This window comes from Brienomyrus brachyistius, chromosome 4 (genome assembly GCF_023856365.1).
Source record: "Brienomyrus brachyistius isolate T26 chromosome 4, BBRACH_0.4, whole genome shotgun sequence".
NCBI classification, from domain to species: domain Eukaryota; kingdom Metazoa; phylum Chordata; class Actinopteri; order Osteoglossiformes; family Mormyridae; genus Brienomyrus; species Brienomyrus brachyistius.
In genome coordinates this window covers 9,752,953-9,770,178 of record NC_064536.1, presented here as the reverse complement: position 1 = coordinate 9,770,178, position 17,226 = coordinate 9,752,953, and the positions used below count along the sequence as shown (strand labels likewise).

The window sequence follows — 17,226 nt, the reverse complement described above, 5'->3', positions numbered from 1 at the left end:
CTGGATTATAAAAAAGGTTAGTCTTTCAGAATTGACACAATTGAAAATCATTGCAGATGATGAAAATCATAAGATTGGATGGAAGATGAGTTTGAGGTTTGGTAAGTTAAAGACCTATTTGTGAAGACCAATCACCCCCCCCCCCCCAAACCAGGGGGTTCCCTAGGACTAGGAATTGTTCATTCTGCAATATTTCCCCCTCAGAATACTGGAGGTCGATCTAGCTAAGGTATAGAGGCCAGTTTGAAAAACTATACAGTATATATTTAGCTAATGCTAAGTCTGCTACACATGCCACTTACGGCATTTAAAAATACAGTTTAATATTAACCTGTGGATTTTATTTAATTGTGGACTCCGAAGACTCTGTGCTCAGACATTACGATAGTCAGGGTGAAAGCAAGAATGTTCTTTACACATATGGCAATAGCTGCGTTAAGCATCTCTTCCTGCTGGTCTTTAGTGTATGATGGCTTTGTGTTTGCGATCATTACACACTTGAGACCATAATATAAATACATTGTGGTGATAATGGAGTAGAGGAATGTCATATTTGTTTCAAAATCGAAAGGCTTTATTGTCGTCTTTTTTTCTCCTGTGACTCACATCCATTCATCCTCTTGCTCTTTCTCCCCACTCCTCGCTGCTTTCCTCCGCCCTTACCTCTGGCACCGTGCATTGCGGTACAGCCCCTAATCATAGCAGCTACTGTCAAAGGGAGCCTGTTTCCGTGGAAACAGAAGGCTGTTGCCCTGGAGATGTAAGGAATCAGAGCAACCAAGGAAACGATGGGGTGTGACACAGGCCCAGAAATAGAAACCCGACGATATACCCCCCCCCCACCGCTGCCCCCGCTTCCCGAGCTGCAGCCTCCTCATCTCCTTCACACTTTAAACACCTGCATTTCTGCTATAACCTACAATCAGTGCATTGTCTTGCAGTAGTGAAAGTGTCCACCAGCTCGTTGGCATTGTCTCCTGAAGCATTAATCTGTCCTATCATCCTATCAGATTATTTGTATTATTAGCTACCTCGTCCATGCCATTTTCCTGTGTCTAATCTCTCTCTCTCTCTCTCTCTCTCTATCTAAATATATAAGAATATGCTATGTGTATATATATATATATATATATATATATATATATATATAGCATATTCTTATATATCTATATATCTCGCTCGCTATATATAGATATATAGAGATGAATATGCTAGATATGTATATATATGTGTGTGTGTGTGTGTGTGTATATATGTGTGTATATATGTATAGAGAGAGAGAGAGAGGGGGTATATATGGATAGATATGAACATGCTAGAGATTTTCATTAAACAGATAATCACAATTTGATGTTTGGATATGACTGAAAATGTAATTGTTTCAGAGCAGCACGACATGCATCACCTGCCCTACTTCCTATTTTCTCTCTGGTAGAAGTCAGAGTCAGCTTATGAATTGTAAGCTCTTTACTGCCTCCAATTTGAGAGTTTGCCCTTTTTCACTCTGCTTTTTGCCCATGGGACTTCCTTACATCTTCCTTGAATGGCCGCTGTGCAGATGCAGAGAAAGGCTAAGGTTTTCAGCATTTTGGTAGCTTTACCCTATCCTTTACCCTGCCCGTGGTCCATAGCTGAAGAGACTTTGACCAAAGGAGACTGGTTGAGATATTCCATTATACAATTAATTATACTCTCAGTGTGTAGCCTACCAATGACTTTCATTCATAATTGTCCTGATGGCTAGAATGACAAGAGCTCAATGTGTGAGTGAGAGAGAGAGAAAGTCTGTCAGCTGTCATCGTGTGACTTATAATATTATTCAGTTAATGCGTCTTAGCACGGCACTTGCAGATTGTTCCTCTGTGATCCTGGCACTGCAGCATAATCTGTGATTAATCCCGTTTACGTCACCGGTCATCCCACAGGTCGTTACTGGTCAGGCTATGTACTGTAGCCTGTTGAAGAGGGGGTGTATTTATGCAATATGTTCCCATTAAAATTGGAGTTTTAGTTGTTTTTGAGCAAACTCAGGGACACAAATGACCCGTCAGACCTTCCCAGCTGCTGTAGAGTTGGTGTACACACTTGGAAGGGGGGAATTTATGTAACTATGGGCCCCCACTGGATCACAGACCCTGTAAGAGGGTGAGCGCTGCCGTAGTGTCATAGTGGCATGTTTCAGGGGGGCTCACTGAGGTCATGCCACATGCAGGCTGTCGGCTCCTGATCGTCCATCTGCATTATTGTCTGCAGCCTACACTGTCCCACTTTGTGCCACAAAGCTACACCACTGCTGACCAGCCGCCTCCTTATTCAGGTCAGTGAAATCCCAGCCCGTTGTGTCCCTGATGAAAGCCCGCTTTTGTGCACATCCACCATCTGGGTGGCTCTTGGAGAGGAACTGGGAGAATGACAACAGTGTAGCATCTGGTGCTATGCGGGACATGCATCAGTACTCCGCAGTGATTCTGCTGCCGTGTGACACTTTGTGTCCGTCACACACTGGCTGTGGGTCCACACAGCTGCCTGTCGCTGTAGAGGTTGATCTCCTTGGTTGGAATTCAAAGATATGGATTACAGTATGGTTTTTTTTTTTTTTTAAAGTATGTATATGTGAATAGGTATGTATATGTGTGGTTTGCATGTTTGTGTGGCATATAAGCTTGTTAGTGTTTATTTCTGGTGCCACTGCATAGTGATTAAGGTCACAATCATGCAGACACTGGGGTGCAGACTCAGACGTAGAGCATGCTGCTGTACCCTGAGTAGAGGATTTTATTTGACACAAGAAAATGATAGACATGTAATGATATATCATGCAACGATAAATTGCGGTACTTATTTATGACCATTCGTATAGTGGAAATGAAGAATGAACGATGAAATATCTCAAATCATCATAAAATGAACCCAAATTATTCATGGCTGTAATTGCATTATTTAGACAGCAGAAGGCAGAAATCACTTGGCCTGCCACCTGACCAGCAACTAACCAATGCAACCTGCAGAAGTAATACTATGGGATGGCGAAATGGCTATTAATAAAAGGGATATTTTCGTTAAAAAGCTACTGTATTATATTCCAACTTTTACCAATGTTTGTAAAAAAAAATTGTTGGTTGTTAAGAAAATGAAACGAGTATTTTTTTTAAATTTACAAAAAAAAGAATATTGGAGTTGATAAAGAATGTGAAAATAAATGCTGCATATTTTGGTAATAAAATTTTATTTTAATTATGATTTGGGTGAATTTTTACATACCTGGAAAGCATAACATATCCCAGATGTTCGTTGTAAATCAAAAGAAGGACCCCCTAAAAATAATTATAATAATCAAACTCCTCACTAATCTCTCCAGGTCATTGGACAGACCCTTATTACATAGCTTTGGTCGGTCCCCACAACAAAAACACTGAAGCACTCAGAGCCGAGCACCACGCATTTGGGATGTCTGCCAGCAGTGGGCATGGGAGGAGTAGGGGCTCTCTAAGGAGGTGGCGAGCCAGAATAAGATGCAGAGGCTTTGGGGGTGAGGGGGGAATTAAGAGCAGAAGGTAATGGAATTTCTTTGATGGGAGGAGTCAAATGCCACTGAGAATGTGGGCACACTGCGCTTACCTGTGGACACAAATGGGGGTGCAAAAGTGGTTTGGTCCTTCTGGTCTTGAATAAAGGCTTTGGATTGGGCAGCATGGGGTCTCCTGAAACGGTAAAGGAGCAGGGGTATGTAGATCGAGCAAGAGACAGGCGAAGAGAGGAAACAAAGGGGAGGAGGGGGGATTTGTGCTTTATGCAATTGGAGGGAGATGTGTGTCTGCAGTAGCGAATGGGGACCTGTGAGGGAGTCATGTGACCAGAGTCACAGCTAGGCTGTGATGTCAGGAAGAGAGAATGAGCAGCACATCCAGCTCTGCCTCAGTGCTGCTCCTGGTCTGCTCAGTGTGGAGAGAGAGACCTCGCCAGTGAGCAACCCATCACACACATCTACGGATTTAACAGCTGAAGAACACGGCCATTCCCGACCGGGGGGAGGAACAATATACTTTAAGAGAAGGAGACAGACTCTTCAGTAGTGAGAGAGAGTGAGAGAGAGAGGAAAGCATGTCTTCTCTCTCTAACCAGCAGCCGGCAGCTCCGTTTGCAGAGTACAGCGAGCTATGCAAAGTCTCCTCCATACCGACTACACAAGCTCCCCAAAGATGGGACTGGCAGCACGGAGAGAGGGGGCCTTCGAAGAACCTGGGGGTCGCCGGGCTGACGGATGAGGACAAACTGTGCTTTTTTGACGGACCGGCAGGAATCCGCGTGGAGCCTGACCTTAAAGTTCCAGGACGGACAGGGAGCGGTGCTTCCTTGGGCAGCGCCGGGGAGAGTCCTGAGAGCCCCCTCTCCTCCTCCCCATCCCGCTTCTCTCCAGGGAACCTCCCCGCCTCACCTGAGTACGGGAGCAAAGCTGCGGCCAACGGATCACCCGCCCGCCTCTCGGGCACAGCGCTCCCCCCTGACCTGCACCTGCCAGCCGACACCAGTGTCTGGAATCCCTTCTTTGGTGGGACCCCGGAGACGAGCTTGAAACCCGGCGGCCCAGTGGTGCCCAACTACTGCATCACAGGCGTCGTTAATGACAGCTATATGGAGGGTGCCGACGAAGTCTTGGAGGGGTCGACGGACGAGAGCGAAGACGACGTCGCCCCCGGCCTGCAGGGCCGTGCCGAGCAGCAGCGCAAGGCCATGCGGCGTGCCATGTCAGAGTGCTCACACCTGTCGGTGCCCGCCAACCTCGAGCTGCCCGACAAGTACCCTGACAAGCATGGGACTCTGGATGAGCTGTGCCCCCTGGGCGGCGCGGCCCGGCGCACTACCTCCACCATGAAGCGCTCCCTGACTGTGGCCAATGACCAGCCGCCTACACCACCGCCGACTCTGTCTACGGCCGGCGTCACCATGGATGACCTGAGGCAGGAGGTGGAGTTCAGCCCCAAGAGGGTGCCTTTTCTGCCACGACAGAGGGACTGCGCGACTTTCGCGCTGGAGGGAATCGTGGAAGTGACACCGCTAGAGAATGGGCAGGGTGTGGTGTTGCCCGTGCCTGTCGGGGGCCTGGCCTTCGGCACCAACAACGCAAACGGTGCCATGGAGGGTAGGTGATGTCATCTGCTACTGCTTTCCAGCGCACCCACCACAACCCAACCCCCCCGGGTGCTGTCTGGAAATGGTGGATCATATCGACTGTGTGTGGCGGGGAGGGGGATTCATAAATGAACTGGTCGTACTAATCTTGCATGTTTGCTTGGAGGGATGACAAGCCATAGGTGTGTGTGTGTGTGTGTGTGTGTGTGTGTGTGTGTGCGTGTGTGTGCGTGTGTGTGTGTGTGCGTGCACCAATGAAATAAGACATGATGGAGAGATCAGGTCACAAACTAACAGAGTGACGCCACAAATTCACTGCCCTTAGCAGTGGCTTTATGAGTTGTAAAGCTTGCTTTTTGTTAGACAGAAACCCAGGGCACACTGGTAGCGTGAAGCTCGCATCCTCACTGGCAGAGATCCTGAGACGGTCGTGCTTGTTTTTTTAATGAATGAGCGCTTGCAGCCTGTGGAAGACCCTTCACTCCCACCCAGTATGAACGGCCAGAGTTGTTCAGCATGTTTTTGCAAGATTATACAGACAGTGTTCCCCACGTTGAGCCCCCCCCCCCCCCCCCCCGGCTGTGATCGTCCTTGAAGTGGGAAAAGGACGATGCGTATTTGTGGATTTCTGTGGCAAGGTTGCTCAAAGTAACATGGTCTTGTCTTTATGGAGGAGCCAAGCACAGTGATAATCGCCCTAAGCATGTATGCCCTTGACTTTCTTCAGGGATGAGTATGTATTGATTGACCAGTAGAAACCTTCTGTTGACATCATAGGCTGCAGTGTGTGTGTGTATGTGTGTGTGTGTGTGTGTGTGTGTGTGTGTGTGTGTGTGTGTGTGTGTGTGTGTGTGTGTGTATGCGCGCGCGCACGCACGCTTGTCTGCATGGAAATGCCTGCGTGTGATGTCTGTCTGTCTGTCTGAGCACGTTTCTGGGTGTGTGTGTGTGTGTGTGGATTATGTTTATATTACATTGCGGGGACCAAATCTTCCCTACGATCTAATAAAAACCAGTTATTTTGATGTTATGTGGACCATTTTTCAGGTCCCTGCAAGGATCTGTGCATACAATCAAAAAACTACAAATGCCGAAAGTCTCATATTTCATATTTTGTTTGGTTACTTATGGTTAAGGTTCGGGCTGGGTGGGGGTTAGGGTCGTCATGTGTGTGTGTGTGTGTGTGTGTGTGGCCATCTTCATCTTTGCTTCCGCGTCTGTGGATTTAAGATTGCACGTTTGTTTTCCGTGCAGATATGTGCAAGCAGAAGGCTTATTCACCGGGGATTAAGATTCTCTTACTTTATATGCGGTTCAGACATAGTGAGTTATGGGTAAAGGTGAGAGAAGAGTCTGGCTGTCGGAGACAAAGAAAATTTGATACATATGCTGCAAATGGATTTATTGCTGCTCATGCAGTGGCGTCCTTGAATTAGACATTCAATGAAATGTATAAACATATGGCAAGTTCTGATTATTGGCTTTTATGATTTCATTGCTGCAAGCCCCCCCCACCTTCCCATGACACCCAGCTCATCAGCAGCGCATTATCACCAAAGCAGTATGTTTCTGCTGAAGCTTGGCTGAGATTCCCAGTTTTTTTAGTTTCAGTATGTTCTTTGGAAGATATGTCTCTTGTGTCTTTACATGGACTTCCCATGCAGGGGACAATAAGATATGATTTGTTTTATTGTTTTGTTATTTTGGGTATATTCATTTTTGGGAATTTATCATAGCAAGCCCAGTCAGCAAATGTTATTGCAAAGATTTCTAAATACTGTATGGTGATGCCTGCTGCCTCAGTTACTGATGCTTTCCAGTTTTGTAAATCTGCATTTACAAAATATAGTCTTCTTTTTACCAAATGTCTTTAACACAAACTGGATGATTGCTGATTTGCCAGACATAATAAGGGGCATGGGTGTGTGCGTGCGTGCACCACTTATGAAAAACGTTTAAGCTAATATAATAAATTGCTATTCTGTCGAGACCAGTCTGAAGTACCACAACTCCATTATTGCCACTTCACAAAAATGTTGTATGGATGAAAATTTACACCTGTTACGCCTGAGATAATTTGCCCCGAAATTGAAACAGCAGTGATATGTGGCAGCAGAGGATGGAAAAAGCAACAATAGGTGTTTTGCTCTTGTTTGTTTGCTGTGTCTTCACTGTTTTGGTGCTAATTCATGCAAACACATGGATACCACACTGCCTGACCTCCTCAAAATTTTTGTGTTTATCTAGAGGCTTTGGCAGTGGGTACATCGGTGGTAACTTGTTTTGGCAGGTTAGTGGAATGGCTGATGCATTGTGGGTTGAATTACAAAAGCTCTGAGAAGTCGCAGGTTATAGTTGGTATGTGTATTTATATGTTATGCTTCTTTATTAGTTTTCCTTGCTCAAAATATGTGATGCTCTTGACGACTTTAGTTTACAGCAGTGCTTCTTGTTTCTGTGATACATGCCCATCACGCACCACCAGGTCCTTCTTCGTGCCAATTTAAGTCTTCTGCTTTTGCCAGTCCCATTCTCTGACATCAGTGCTAACAATTTCACCATCATTTTGTCTCTTCCAAACCACCCCTTTATCCTCCGCCATGACTCTCTCTGTGACACATCCTGCCTGCCACATCCACCTGACCCTCCCTAGTGTGCTCCTAACAAGCGACGCCTGTTACTCATTTGTCTTACTTCTTATTCGTAACCCTCATGTTAATCACTCCCAGCTGCCTCTTGTCAGCTACCTCGTTAGTCTTGTATATACGTGCTTCCCAGTCCTGTATGCCCCAGTCTAGTCATTTATGTTGTTCCCTCATGTTGCCTGTGCTTTGTTGTTCCACTCAGCCGGTTTTTGTCCGTCGATCTCAATAAAAAACCCCTTTTGTTTAGCCGCAATGCCTGCCCCTGAGTCCTTCGTCCTTCACGGCATGACACTCTCTATCCCCATCCCTTCTGCTCTCTTACTCATCTTTTTTAATCTACTTTGAATAGAGCACAGATCCAGGTTATGTAAACACTCCTGGCCAACAATGTGCTTTTTTTTGTCAGCAGAAGCCTCTGTCATTTTCTGTCTCATTAGATTTTAACTCCTCCCCCATCAATATCTAGTCCTCCCCACACTAATCCCCTCTTTTCCTGCTCATAAACAACTGTGATGATTTATGCAAAGTTAGGGGTTTTGCAGAATTGGAAGTAGATAGACGGGGCTGAGTACAATGCAGATGGTGCGGACTTCCCCTACAACCACACCAGTTTATGATCGGCACACTCATGAACTACATCTGTGTCAACAGGCATTAGCCTCTGAGACACAACATTCCTCTGTCCTTTCGGGGGTAGATCAGACATCGTTATGTGGAAGTAGCCTCATATATTTAGCTTATGTACTCAGCTTATGTATTAAGGTTTCTTTTTAAATAGATGTTTCTACTAGTAATAATCGGTAATTCAGTTCAATTCAGTTTCTTTTTAAATAGCTCCATTCACAACAGAGTCGACCCAAGACACTTTACAGAGAGGTGTACAATGTCATTAAGAGAGAATTATACAAAAACATGGAAAAGGGAAGACATGGGAATGAAAGAAAGAAAGTCAAAGTCCATCATTGAGTTGATTCTCCATGCCGGTGTGTGTAGGGTGACAGATTGAAGGCTGTACCCACGATATTGCAGTTCATGTCGTCCACGATGTCAGCCTTCCATGGGAGTGATCCAGCACCCAGGGCACCATCCAGACATGTGAGAAGGAAGGCAGAGAGCATGGGTGGTCAGAACATGTATAGACACATTAATGGATAAGCACAGTAGATCAAAATGTTATGTTATGTTACGTTACGTTACGTTACGTTACGTTGTGGGCAAGCTAAACTGAAGTAATAAGTCTTGAATCAAGATTTAAAGACTGAAACCAATTCGGTATCCTGTACATTGGCTGGCAAACCTTTCTACAATAATGGGGGCCCTGTCGCAGAATGCTTTACCTCCACGTCACTTTATTTATATGTGGAACGACAAGGAAACCTGTGTTCTGTGATTTGAGCAGACGATGTGGTTTGTAAACATGAAGTAATTCTGTTAGGTAGGCAGGAGCTAGACCTTTAAGTGCTTCATACGGTATGTAAGTAGGAGAACTTTGAAGTCAGTCCTGAATCTAACAGGAAGCAAAAATGGGGAACTAAGAACAGGGATTATGTGTTCAAACTTCCTTCTCCTAGTGACAATTCGAGCTGCTGCATTTTGAATACGCTGCAAGGTGTTGAATGTGCAGTGTGTGCTGACAGATAGCAGAGCATTACAGTAGCCTAACCTACCTTGTAGAAAGGCATGTATCAATTTCTCAGTGTCTTGAATAGTAAGGAATCATCGTAGTTTGGCAGTGTTACATAGTTGTAGGAAGCACACCTTCAATACTGATGTAACTGGATGCAGTTACAGTAGTACTACTGAGTAATAAAAGGCATTACAATCTATGTATTCATTTGGAATTTTTTTTTTCTTCCATAAGAATGTTTATGTCAGCTAACTAGCTGACTACCTTGTTTCCCAGGTGTGGAATTTTCGGAATTTCATCGGTGTTTACCTGGATTAGTCAAAATGTGTTTTGCATTAAACAGCTACGAGTAGTTAGCATTTTTCCCATAGAAGTGAATGAGCGGTCCCCATAAGGATAGGTATACCCTACGTGTGTGTGTGTGTGTATGTGTATGTATGGGAGCAGGAAGGGGTCAGGAGAAATTAATCAAATAAAAAATTTGAGTACCATAGCCCTAACACATGTCTAGACCCTAGACAGGGCGTAAACATCAAGACATACTGTAACTAAGTATTCCAGATGATGCGATAGGGGTTGACAATATAGCAAAAATATCATATCACATTTTTTTCTTATCCAGACAAGTTCCGATATTGAATCCTTTTTAGGGAACAACTCCTCCACGTTGTCCATGCTGCTATATTGTTAAATACGGAATGTGTTCCACGTTGTGCTTTGCATGTTGAGACAAAGGCAGCACCTACTATTTGCTATTACTGGTTTATCGGTGTGTCTAAAGGCATTTTGGCTGACAAAACAACTTTAGATACATGTATGAGTCATAGAACTGCAACTGCTACAATGTGCACTGTAGTGTGATATTAACGATCTCTCCATAAAGCTTAAACTTTCCACAAGCCATTCAACTTCTCCCTTAGTGCGTCCTGAAATGTGTCCATGCTGCACAAAAAACTCTCACCCTTACAAACACTAATATTTATGGAGCATATGACAGACATAATGATTATTTTTGCCAACAACATACTCATCTCTTGTGTAAAAATAGGACATTATAACTTAATTATGTAGCAAAAGCATTTAACCTAAATAGCGATACGCAAATGGATGACGATCGAAGTTCATCATCACGATACGATATTTTACTGATGCATCACCTCACCTTATAATGATGGGAGATGACCTTAAAGTATTCTGGCTGCAGAAGCAGGTGTGAGCAATGCTTTTGGCTAGTGCTGCTGATAAGACTTTGTGTGCCTGTATGACATCCAGGGGTCATAAGGCTGTTTTAAGTCCACCATGAACATCCATCCTAAAGGTCATGATCTGTCTTGAGCGTCAGCATTTCCTGAGAAATTAAGTCAGTTAAATGCTGCAGTTATTTAAATGTGTAACATTATCAGCTTCAGGTTATCAGGCAGGTGCTGAAATCATGTAAGCCTTTGGATTTTGAGCATTGGCCAACATATCACTCATGGTGTCTTCCTTAATTCACAGTGAAGTCCCAGAAGACGGATGAATCGGAGAGGACCGAGAAGACAGACAACTCCCTGAATGTCAAGAACGTTGACTTGGGTGAGATGACAGACAAACCAGAGGAAGTCGAGAAGATGGAGACATCAGAAAGCGACGTTAACGGGAAGAGCGATAATGTGGAAAATCGGGAAACAATGGACCAGACAGTGAAGGCTGATAAGATGAGCGATGAGGACAAGAAGGTGGATAAAACTGACAAGATAGATACTGACCAGGAGAAGACACAAAAGACTGAAAAGGTAGAAAAAGGCAAGGATAAGATACACAAGGTGGAAAAGACCGCAAAAGACAAGAAGATAGATAAGGTGCAAAAGGTGGAGAAAGACAAGAATACAAAAAAGGTGGAAAAGATTGACTGTATCGATAAAAAAGACAAGCAAGAAAAGACAAATAAAGTTGGGAAGGTCAAGGCGAGAGCTCAAGAAAATGGCGAGAAGGTTGGTAAAGTAGAGAAATTAGAGAGAACTGACAAAGCACCTAAGAAGACTATGGCTAACCGGAGCAGTGCACCTCCAAACAAAGGTCTAATTGCTGCAGACAGGAAGACAAAGGTAGGCTAGTACATGTGGAAGATGCTGCCATCACCCATAGCTGTGTGAGCTTCTGCTTTTGCCAGTGCTCTGTGTATGAATGCACTGGAGAGAATGCGGGTTGACCAATACAGAGCAAGCCTACAGATATATTCGTATTCAAAGCTGATGGCTTCCTCTTCTCTGACGACGTGCAAGCAAATAAAGATTGTTATCCGCAGAGGAGTAAACAAAGTCGTGCATGACTATCGTTAAGGTATCGCATGTGTGTGAATGTGCTGTATGGGGCGTCTGTGTATCCATGGTATAGAAGCTTATCTTTGATTGGCTGGAGCTGCCGCACCCGTTCTTGTGTTTATCATTTATGCTGCTTGTGTTTCGTTACCATTGTCATTTCTGTTTGGTTTTCTCCTCCACCCACCTGCCATGCATCCTGTGTGCTGTCCATCTGGTAGCCAGCTGCTGGGCCAACCAAACCAAGTTCTGTAAAAACACGACCAAACCCGTTACCAGCGGGGGACAGTGCCCCTGACGGCCCCACCCCTGTCCCCACGTCCTCCGGCACTGTTAGCAAAAAAAGCCCCGTTCGCAAGGTGTCTGAGCCCACAGCTAGCACCAAGCGGCCCCCGCCTACTGCCAGCCGTACCCCATCCATCACACAGTCCCGAGAGCCCAAGCCCAAGGTGAGTCTTCCTTCACCCCTACCTCAGTGCCCATGCCCCTCCCTGCACTGAAGGAGGGTGATCCAGCTCTAGTCTTCCTTCTCCTCTTCTTCACTTTGATTACCACATGGGGGGGGGGGGGGGTTCTGCTGATGCCAAAGGTCCCATTTAAACGTCTCCATTACCAACGCTCCCGAAGAAACTACTCTACCAATTTTTGAGTCACGGACATTTTTTTCTGTCTACAGCTACAGTATAGGAGCTCATTTCCATCATGACTCTGGCTGCTCTCCCTAATTAGATGTGTTTACAAAGAACAAAACATAGCAAATTACTCACAGCAGCTAAACGTTCTTCTTGTACATAAGTTCCATTCCTGAGAATGGACTAACTGTATAGCTAAGCCTTCTCTAACAAGAATTGTAACTCTCCTGCTCTCCAAAGCTTGTAGGACACCTCATGCGCCATTTGCCATATGCTGTTTTGTCCCATAAGCATTCCCTGTCTCCATCTGCGCTATTCAGTCTGACTGCCCTCCTCCCAGACACTGAACTTTGACAGGTTCCTTCTCTTTCCAGTCGACTGAGGCCCGGCGCCCCCCCGTACCGAAGGCTAACGCGGCCTTGCCCACCCGCACCGCCACCCCGAAGATCAGCTCCGCCACTCTGGCTGCCCCCAAGCCAGCGACACGGACCTCCAGTGGCGTCTCCTCACTGAAACGCACGGCAGGTAGGCATCCCCCCCCCCCCCCCACACACACACACAGCCGACAGCCTGTACCAGCATGTCTGTATTATCGTGCAAACTGGTCCCTGTATTCATAGTCACCAAGACTGAGAGCAAAGCCGAAGAAGTCAAGAAGCCCAGTACACTGAGGACAGCAACCGGTAAGCCCGTCTCAGTGGGACTGTAAATCGTTGGCCCCAAGGCGATCGGAAATCTTACATTTCTGCCATGATTTGATTCAATTGATGTATTGATTTTTTTTGTAATTAATAAATTGTAAAATTTTTCAAATCTAAAAAACTAAGTACATGAACAAACTGTATAGATAATAAATTATATATAGTTATATATGTATTATTAATATATATATATATATATATATATATATATATATATATATATATATATATATATATATATGTGTGTGTGTGTGTGTGTGTGTGTGTGTGTGTGTGTGTGTGTGTATGTATGTATGTATATACACACACACACAGTGTATTCAGAAAGTATTCAGACCCCTTTCAATTCTTAACCTTTTGCCAGGTTCTAGCTTCATGCTAAAATTATGTTCATTTTTCATTTTTGTTCCTGGTGAATCTACACTCAGGACCACATAATTACAACACAAACACGGAATTATAGAATTATTTGCAAACTTATTTAGAAAGGAAAAACTGAAATATCAAATGGCCGTAAGTATTCAGACCTTTGCTGTGACGCTGACATATTTAACTCGGGTGCCGTCCATTTCTCTTGATCTTCTTTGAGATGGTTTTGCACCTTGATTGGAGTCCAGCTGTCCAATGAGATTGGTTGGACATGATTTTGAAAGGCACACACCTATTTATAAAAGGCCTCGCAGATCACAGTGCATATCAGAGCACAAACTAAGCCATGAGGTCGAAGGAACTGCCCAAAGAGCTCGGAGACAGGATTGTGTCAAGGCACAGATCTGGACGAGGCTACAAAATAGATTCTGCTGCAGTAAATGTTCCCAGGAGCACAGTGGCCTCCATAATAAAAATGGAAGAAGTTTGGGACAACCAGGACTCTTCCTGGAGCTGGACGCCCAGCCAAACTGAGCAATCGGAGGAGAAGGACCTTGGTGCGAGAGGTAACTAAGAATCCAAAGATGACTCCGGTTGAGCTCCAGAGATCCTTTGTGGAAATGAAAATTCCAGAAGGGCAACCATCACCCTTCACCATTCTGGACTTTGTGGCAGAGTGGCCTGATGTATGCCTCTCCTCAGTGATAGACACATGATAGTTTGTTTGCAGAAAAAACTCCCAGATTGTGAAAAATAAGATTCTCTGGTCTGACGAAACCAAGATTGATCTCTTTGGCTTTAATTCTTAGCAGTATGTGCAGAGGAGACCAGGCCCTGCTCATCACCTGCCTAATACCATCCCCACAGTGAAGCATGGAGGTGGCCGCATCATGCTGTGGGGGTGGTTTTCAACTGCAGGGACTGGGCGCCTGGTCGTAGTGGAAGGAAAGACGAACGCGGCGAAGTACAGAGATATCCTGGATGAAAACCTAGTCCACAGTGCTCAGAACCTCGGACTGGGGAGAAGGTTCACCTTCCAACACGACAGTGACCCTAAGCACACAGACAAAACAACACAGGAGTGGCTTAGGAACAGCTCCATGAATGTCCTTCAGTGGTCCAGGCAGAGCCCTGACTTAAACCCAACTGAACATCTCTGGAGAGACCTGAAAATGGCTGTGCACCAACGTTCCCCATCAAACCTGACAGAGCAGTGGAGGATTTGCACAGAACAGTGGCAGAAAATCCCCAAATCCAGGTGTGAAAAACCTGTTGCATCATTCCAAATAAGACTTATGGCTGTATTAGCTCAAGAAGGTGCTTCTATCAAGTACTCAGAAAAGCGTCTGAATATTTACGTCCATTTGATATTTCAGTTTTTCTGCTTTAATAAATTTGCAAAAATGTCTATAATTCCGTGTTTGTGCTGTCATTATGGGGTACTGAGAGTAGATTCATGATGCTACAACATGCCAAATGGTTCGCCAGTGGTGAAACTTGTAGGCTTGCCAGTGCAGATTACATTATGTTGCATATGAATGTTACATCATTCATTATTCTGTGGAAAACCAAAGATCGATCTATTGGCCAGATTTCACAATGGATTTTGATCATGTCGCGGGCCGGAACTTCCAGACCTTCTATAATAAGTGGTGAACAAACTGATAAAATACCTCATCCTTCGCTATGGAAAATGACTGATCATCCGATGCACTCATCTCTTATTTTTGGAGCCAGTCTGTGCTACGAAAGAGGGCTGAGCCTGATCACCAAGGGATCGCCAAGTAGCACCTCCTTTATGAATATTACTGAGCCTTCCCCAGTCATCACACGTCTGAAATCCATTTGCCGGTGCTGCTGTTTTGAATGTCTGCTTGTGGCCCGGGAACGCGAGAGCACACAACCAGGAAATAGGAGTATCTGTATTTTTAAAGACTATTTGCCTGCAAAAATTGCTTATAAGCGATCTCTTTATTTGCTTATGAAGTATACAAAATGAAATATATATAGCATAGAAGTAAAGAGTAATTGTGTGATTTTTTTTTTTTTTAATTAAATATATTTTAGGTTCATAATTTGGAGATATTCTTGTGCAAAGAAATGTAATTTATTGATCCATATCAATATTTGCACATGCTAAATAAGGCGAGTTTATACCCGTAAGATACTTCATGCTGTCTAGAGTTGCTGTAATGCTTATTTAATTTAGGCACTTTTAGCAGCTGTCCTGCTGGAGACTTCAGAAATAGCTGTTTGGAGATCTTTCTCCTCCATCTTACATAACTTCAGAATGAATGGAGCTTTTTTTGGTGAAAGTAGCATCAATCGAAGTGGTATATTGAATACAAAATCATTATTAGGCAACTGTAAATTATAGTAAAAAAAAAGCACATTTTTTGGCCCTTCTGCTCTGCTTGCTGGCCATATAAAAATGATTTGGCCAAACAACTTGTATTTTGATTAGTTAAAGATCCGTACTTGGTGACCCAGAGTAAGCAAGTACTATTTGCAGGTTTTTAACAATAAACCTTGGCATCCAAGCATGTACATTTAGGTGGAAATACCGGAAAAATGCCCTCATATTGCATTTTCTGAAGGAAGTAATTAATCTGAACTGCAGGACATATGCAAAAGCTTAAGGATTGTCTCTGAAAAATGAGCGAGGGAGTCGGCAGGTCATCTTCAGCATTCGACCTCTGAGATCTCGACTGACTTATCATCAGTTTTCAAGCTGATTTTGATATTAGCTGGTCTAGAGTTTACATTTTTTTTCCAGGATTAAGAGGTCAAACTTTCAAAGGAAGCCTTAGAAGTGTCTTTCCGAAGGGAGAGGTTATTGATTTCATTTTCAGATCAGGCTTCCTCAGTGAAGCCCTTTTTCTGAAAATGACTGCGAGTTCCACCTGTGCTCCCATTACAGACTCCAGTCGGAATGGACCTGGTTCCACCCGAAAGTCGCCCACCACCCCCAGCACCCCCACGGCCAGCGCCCACAGCACAAAGCCCCCCACACCTACTGCTACTCTGCCAGAAAGAAAGCCCCCAGTTCCACGTGCCCCCCGATCCAGCACCAACCCCCGCCCAAGCACGGCCCCCACACCAGACATCAAGAACGTCCGCTCCAAGATCGGCTCCACGGACAACATGAAGCACCAGCCTGGGGGGGGCAAGGTTAGGCGTCGTGTTGGGGGGGGGGGGACATTTAGCAGTGTGATGCTTCACGTCGGTGCCCTGTGAAAGTCTACCTCATTTCACCATGTTTTTTAATTTCTGTCTGTACCTTGCAGGCCTCTTGATTCTGTGTCATCTGCTTGCTTCTCACACTGTCTGGTCATGTCTCTCATAGTCCGACTAGGTTTGGTATAAACCGAACTAGACAAATCACCCCCACTAGTGTTAAATTATTCTGCTTTGCAAACCTAATTTAGAGCATGTTGTCCTTGAGCAGCATGTTCTATACCTGTGCTTCAGAGTATTGGGATCCGTGACTAAGCTGCTTTACCTATTCAAGGGGGACTTCCCAGAACTGGTACCTGTCCATGAATAGGTGACACCGAACGTCTTGTGCAGCTCAAGGGAATTACGCTAAACGTTCAGAGAACTGAGAACTTGTTTTCTTCGAAGTCCAACCTCTTCTCTGCTCTCACTCCATAAAGCCCCTGTTCAGTTGCCTCGACTTACATCACATCCTGTCGCAACATCCTCGTCATATTTCTTTGTATTTCCCCCCACATTTTTTTTTTTTATCTCCATAAAATGGAGGATTAAATGCCGTTACTCGTAGCACCTTTCCTTAACGACAGTGGGTCATGTTTTCATTAT

General features: G+C 44.6%; 1 protein-coding gene across 11 annotated transcripts in view; it reads left to right on the top strand.

Moving 5' to 3' along the window:
- The window catches only part of LOC125740736 (microtubule-associated protein 4-like), a 77,625-nt gene that overhangs the window by 44,736 nt on the left and 15,663 nt on the right, over positions 1–17,226 (top strand). For 9 of the 11 annotated variants that reach the window (XR_007397751.1, XR_007397752.1, XM_049012298.1 and 6 more), the window contains exons 5-9: positions 10,900–11,489; positions 11,924–12,151; positions 12,709–12,859; positions 12,955–13,017; positions 16,325–16,575. Coding sequence is in view for 9 of the 11 variants with exons in the window: in XM_049012298.1 (XP_048868255.1) it covers positions 10,900–11,489; positions 11,924–12,151; positions 12,709–12,859; positions 12,955–13,017; positions 16,325–16,575 (1,283 nt within the window). In the remaining 2 variants the exon portion in view is untranslated. Of the gene's footprint in view, positions 1–3,841; positions 5,141–10,899; positions 11,490–11,923; positions 12,152–12,708; positions 12,860–12,954; positions 13,018–16,324; positions 16,576–17,226 lie in introns of those variants that run through there. The other 2 variants (XM_049012305.1, XM_049012304.1) reach the window with 2 other exon arrangements.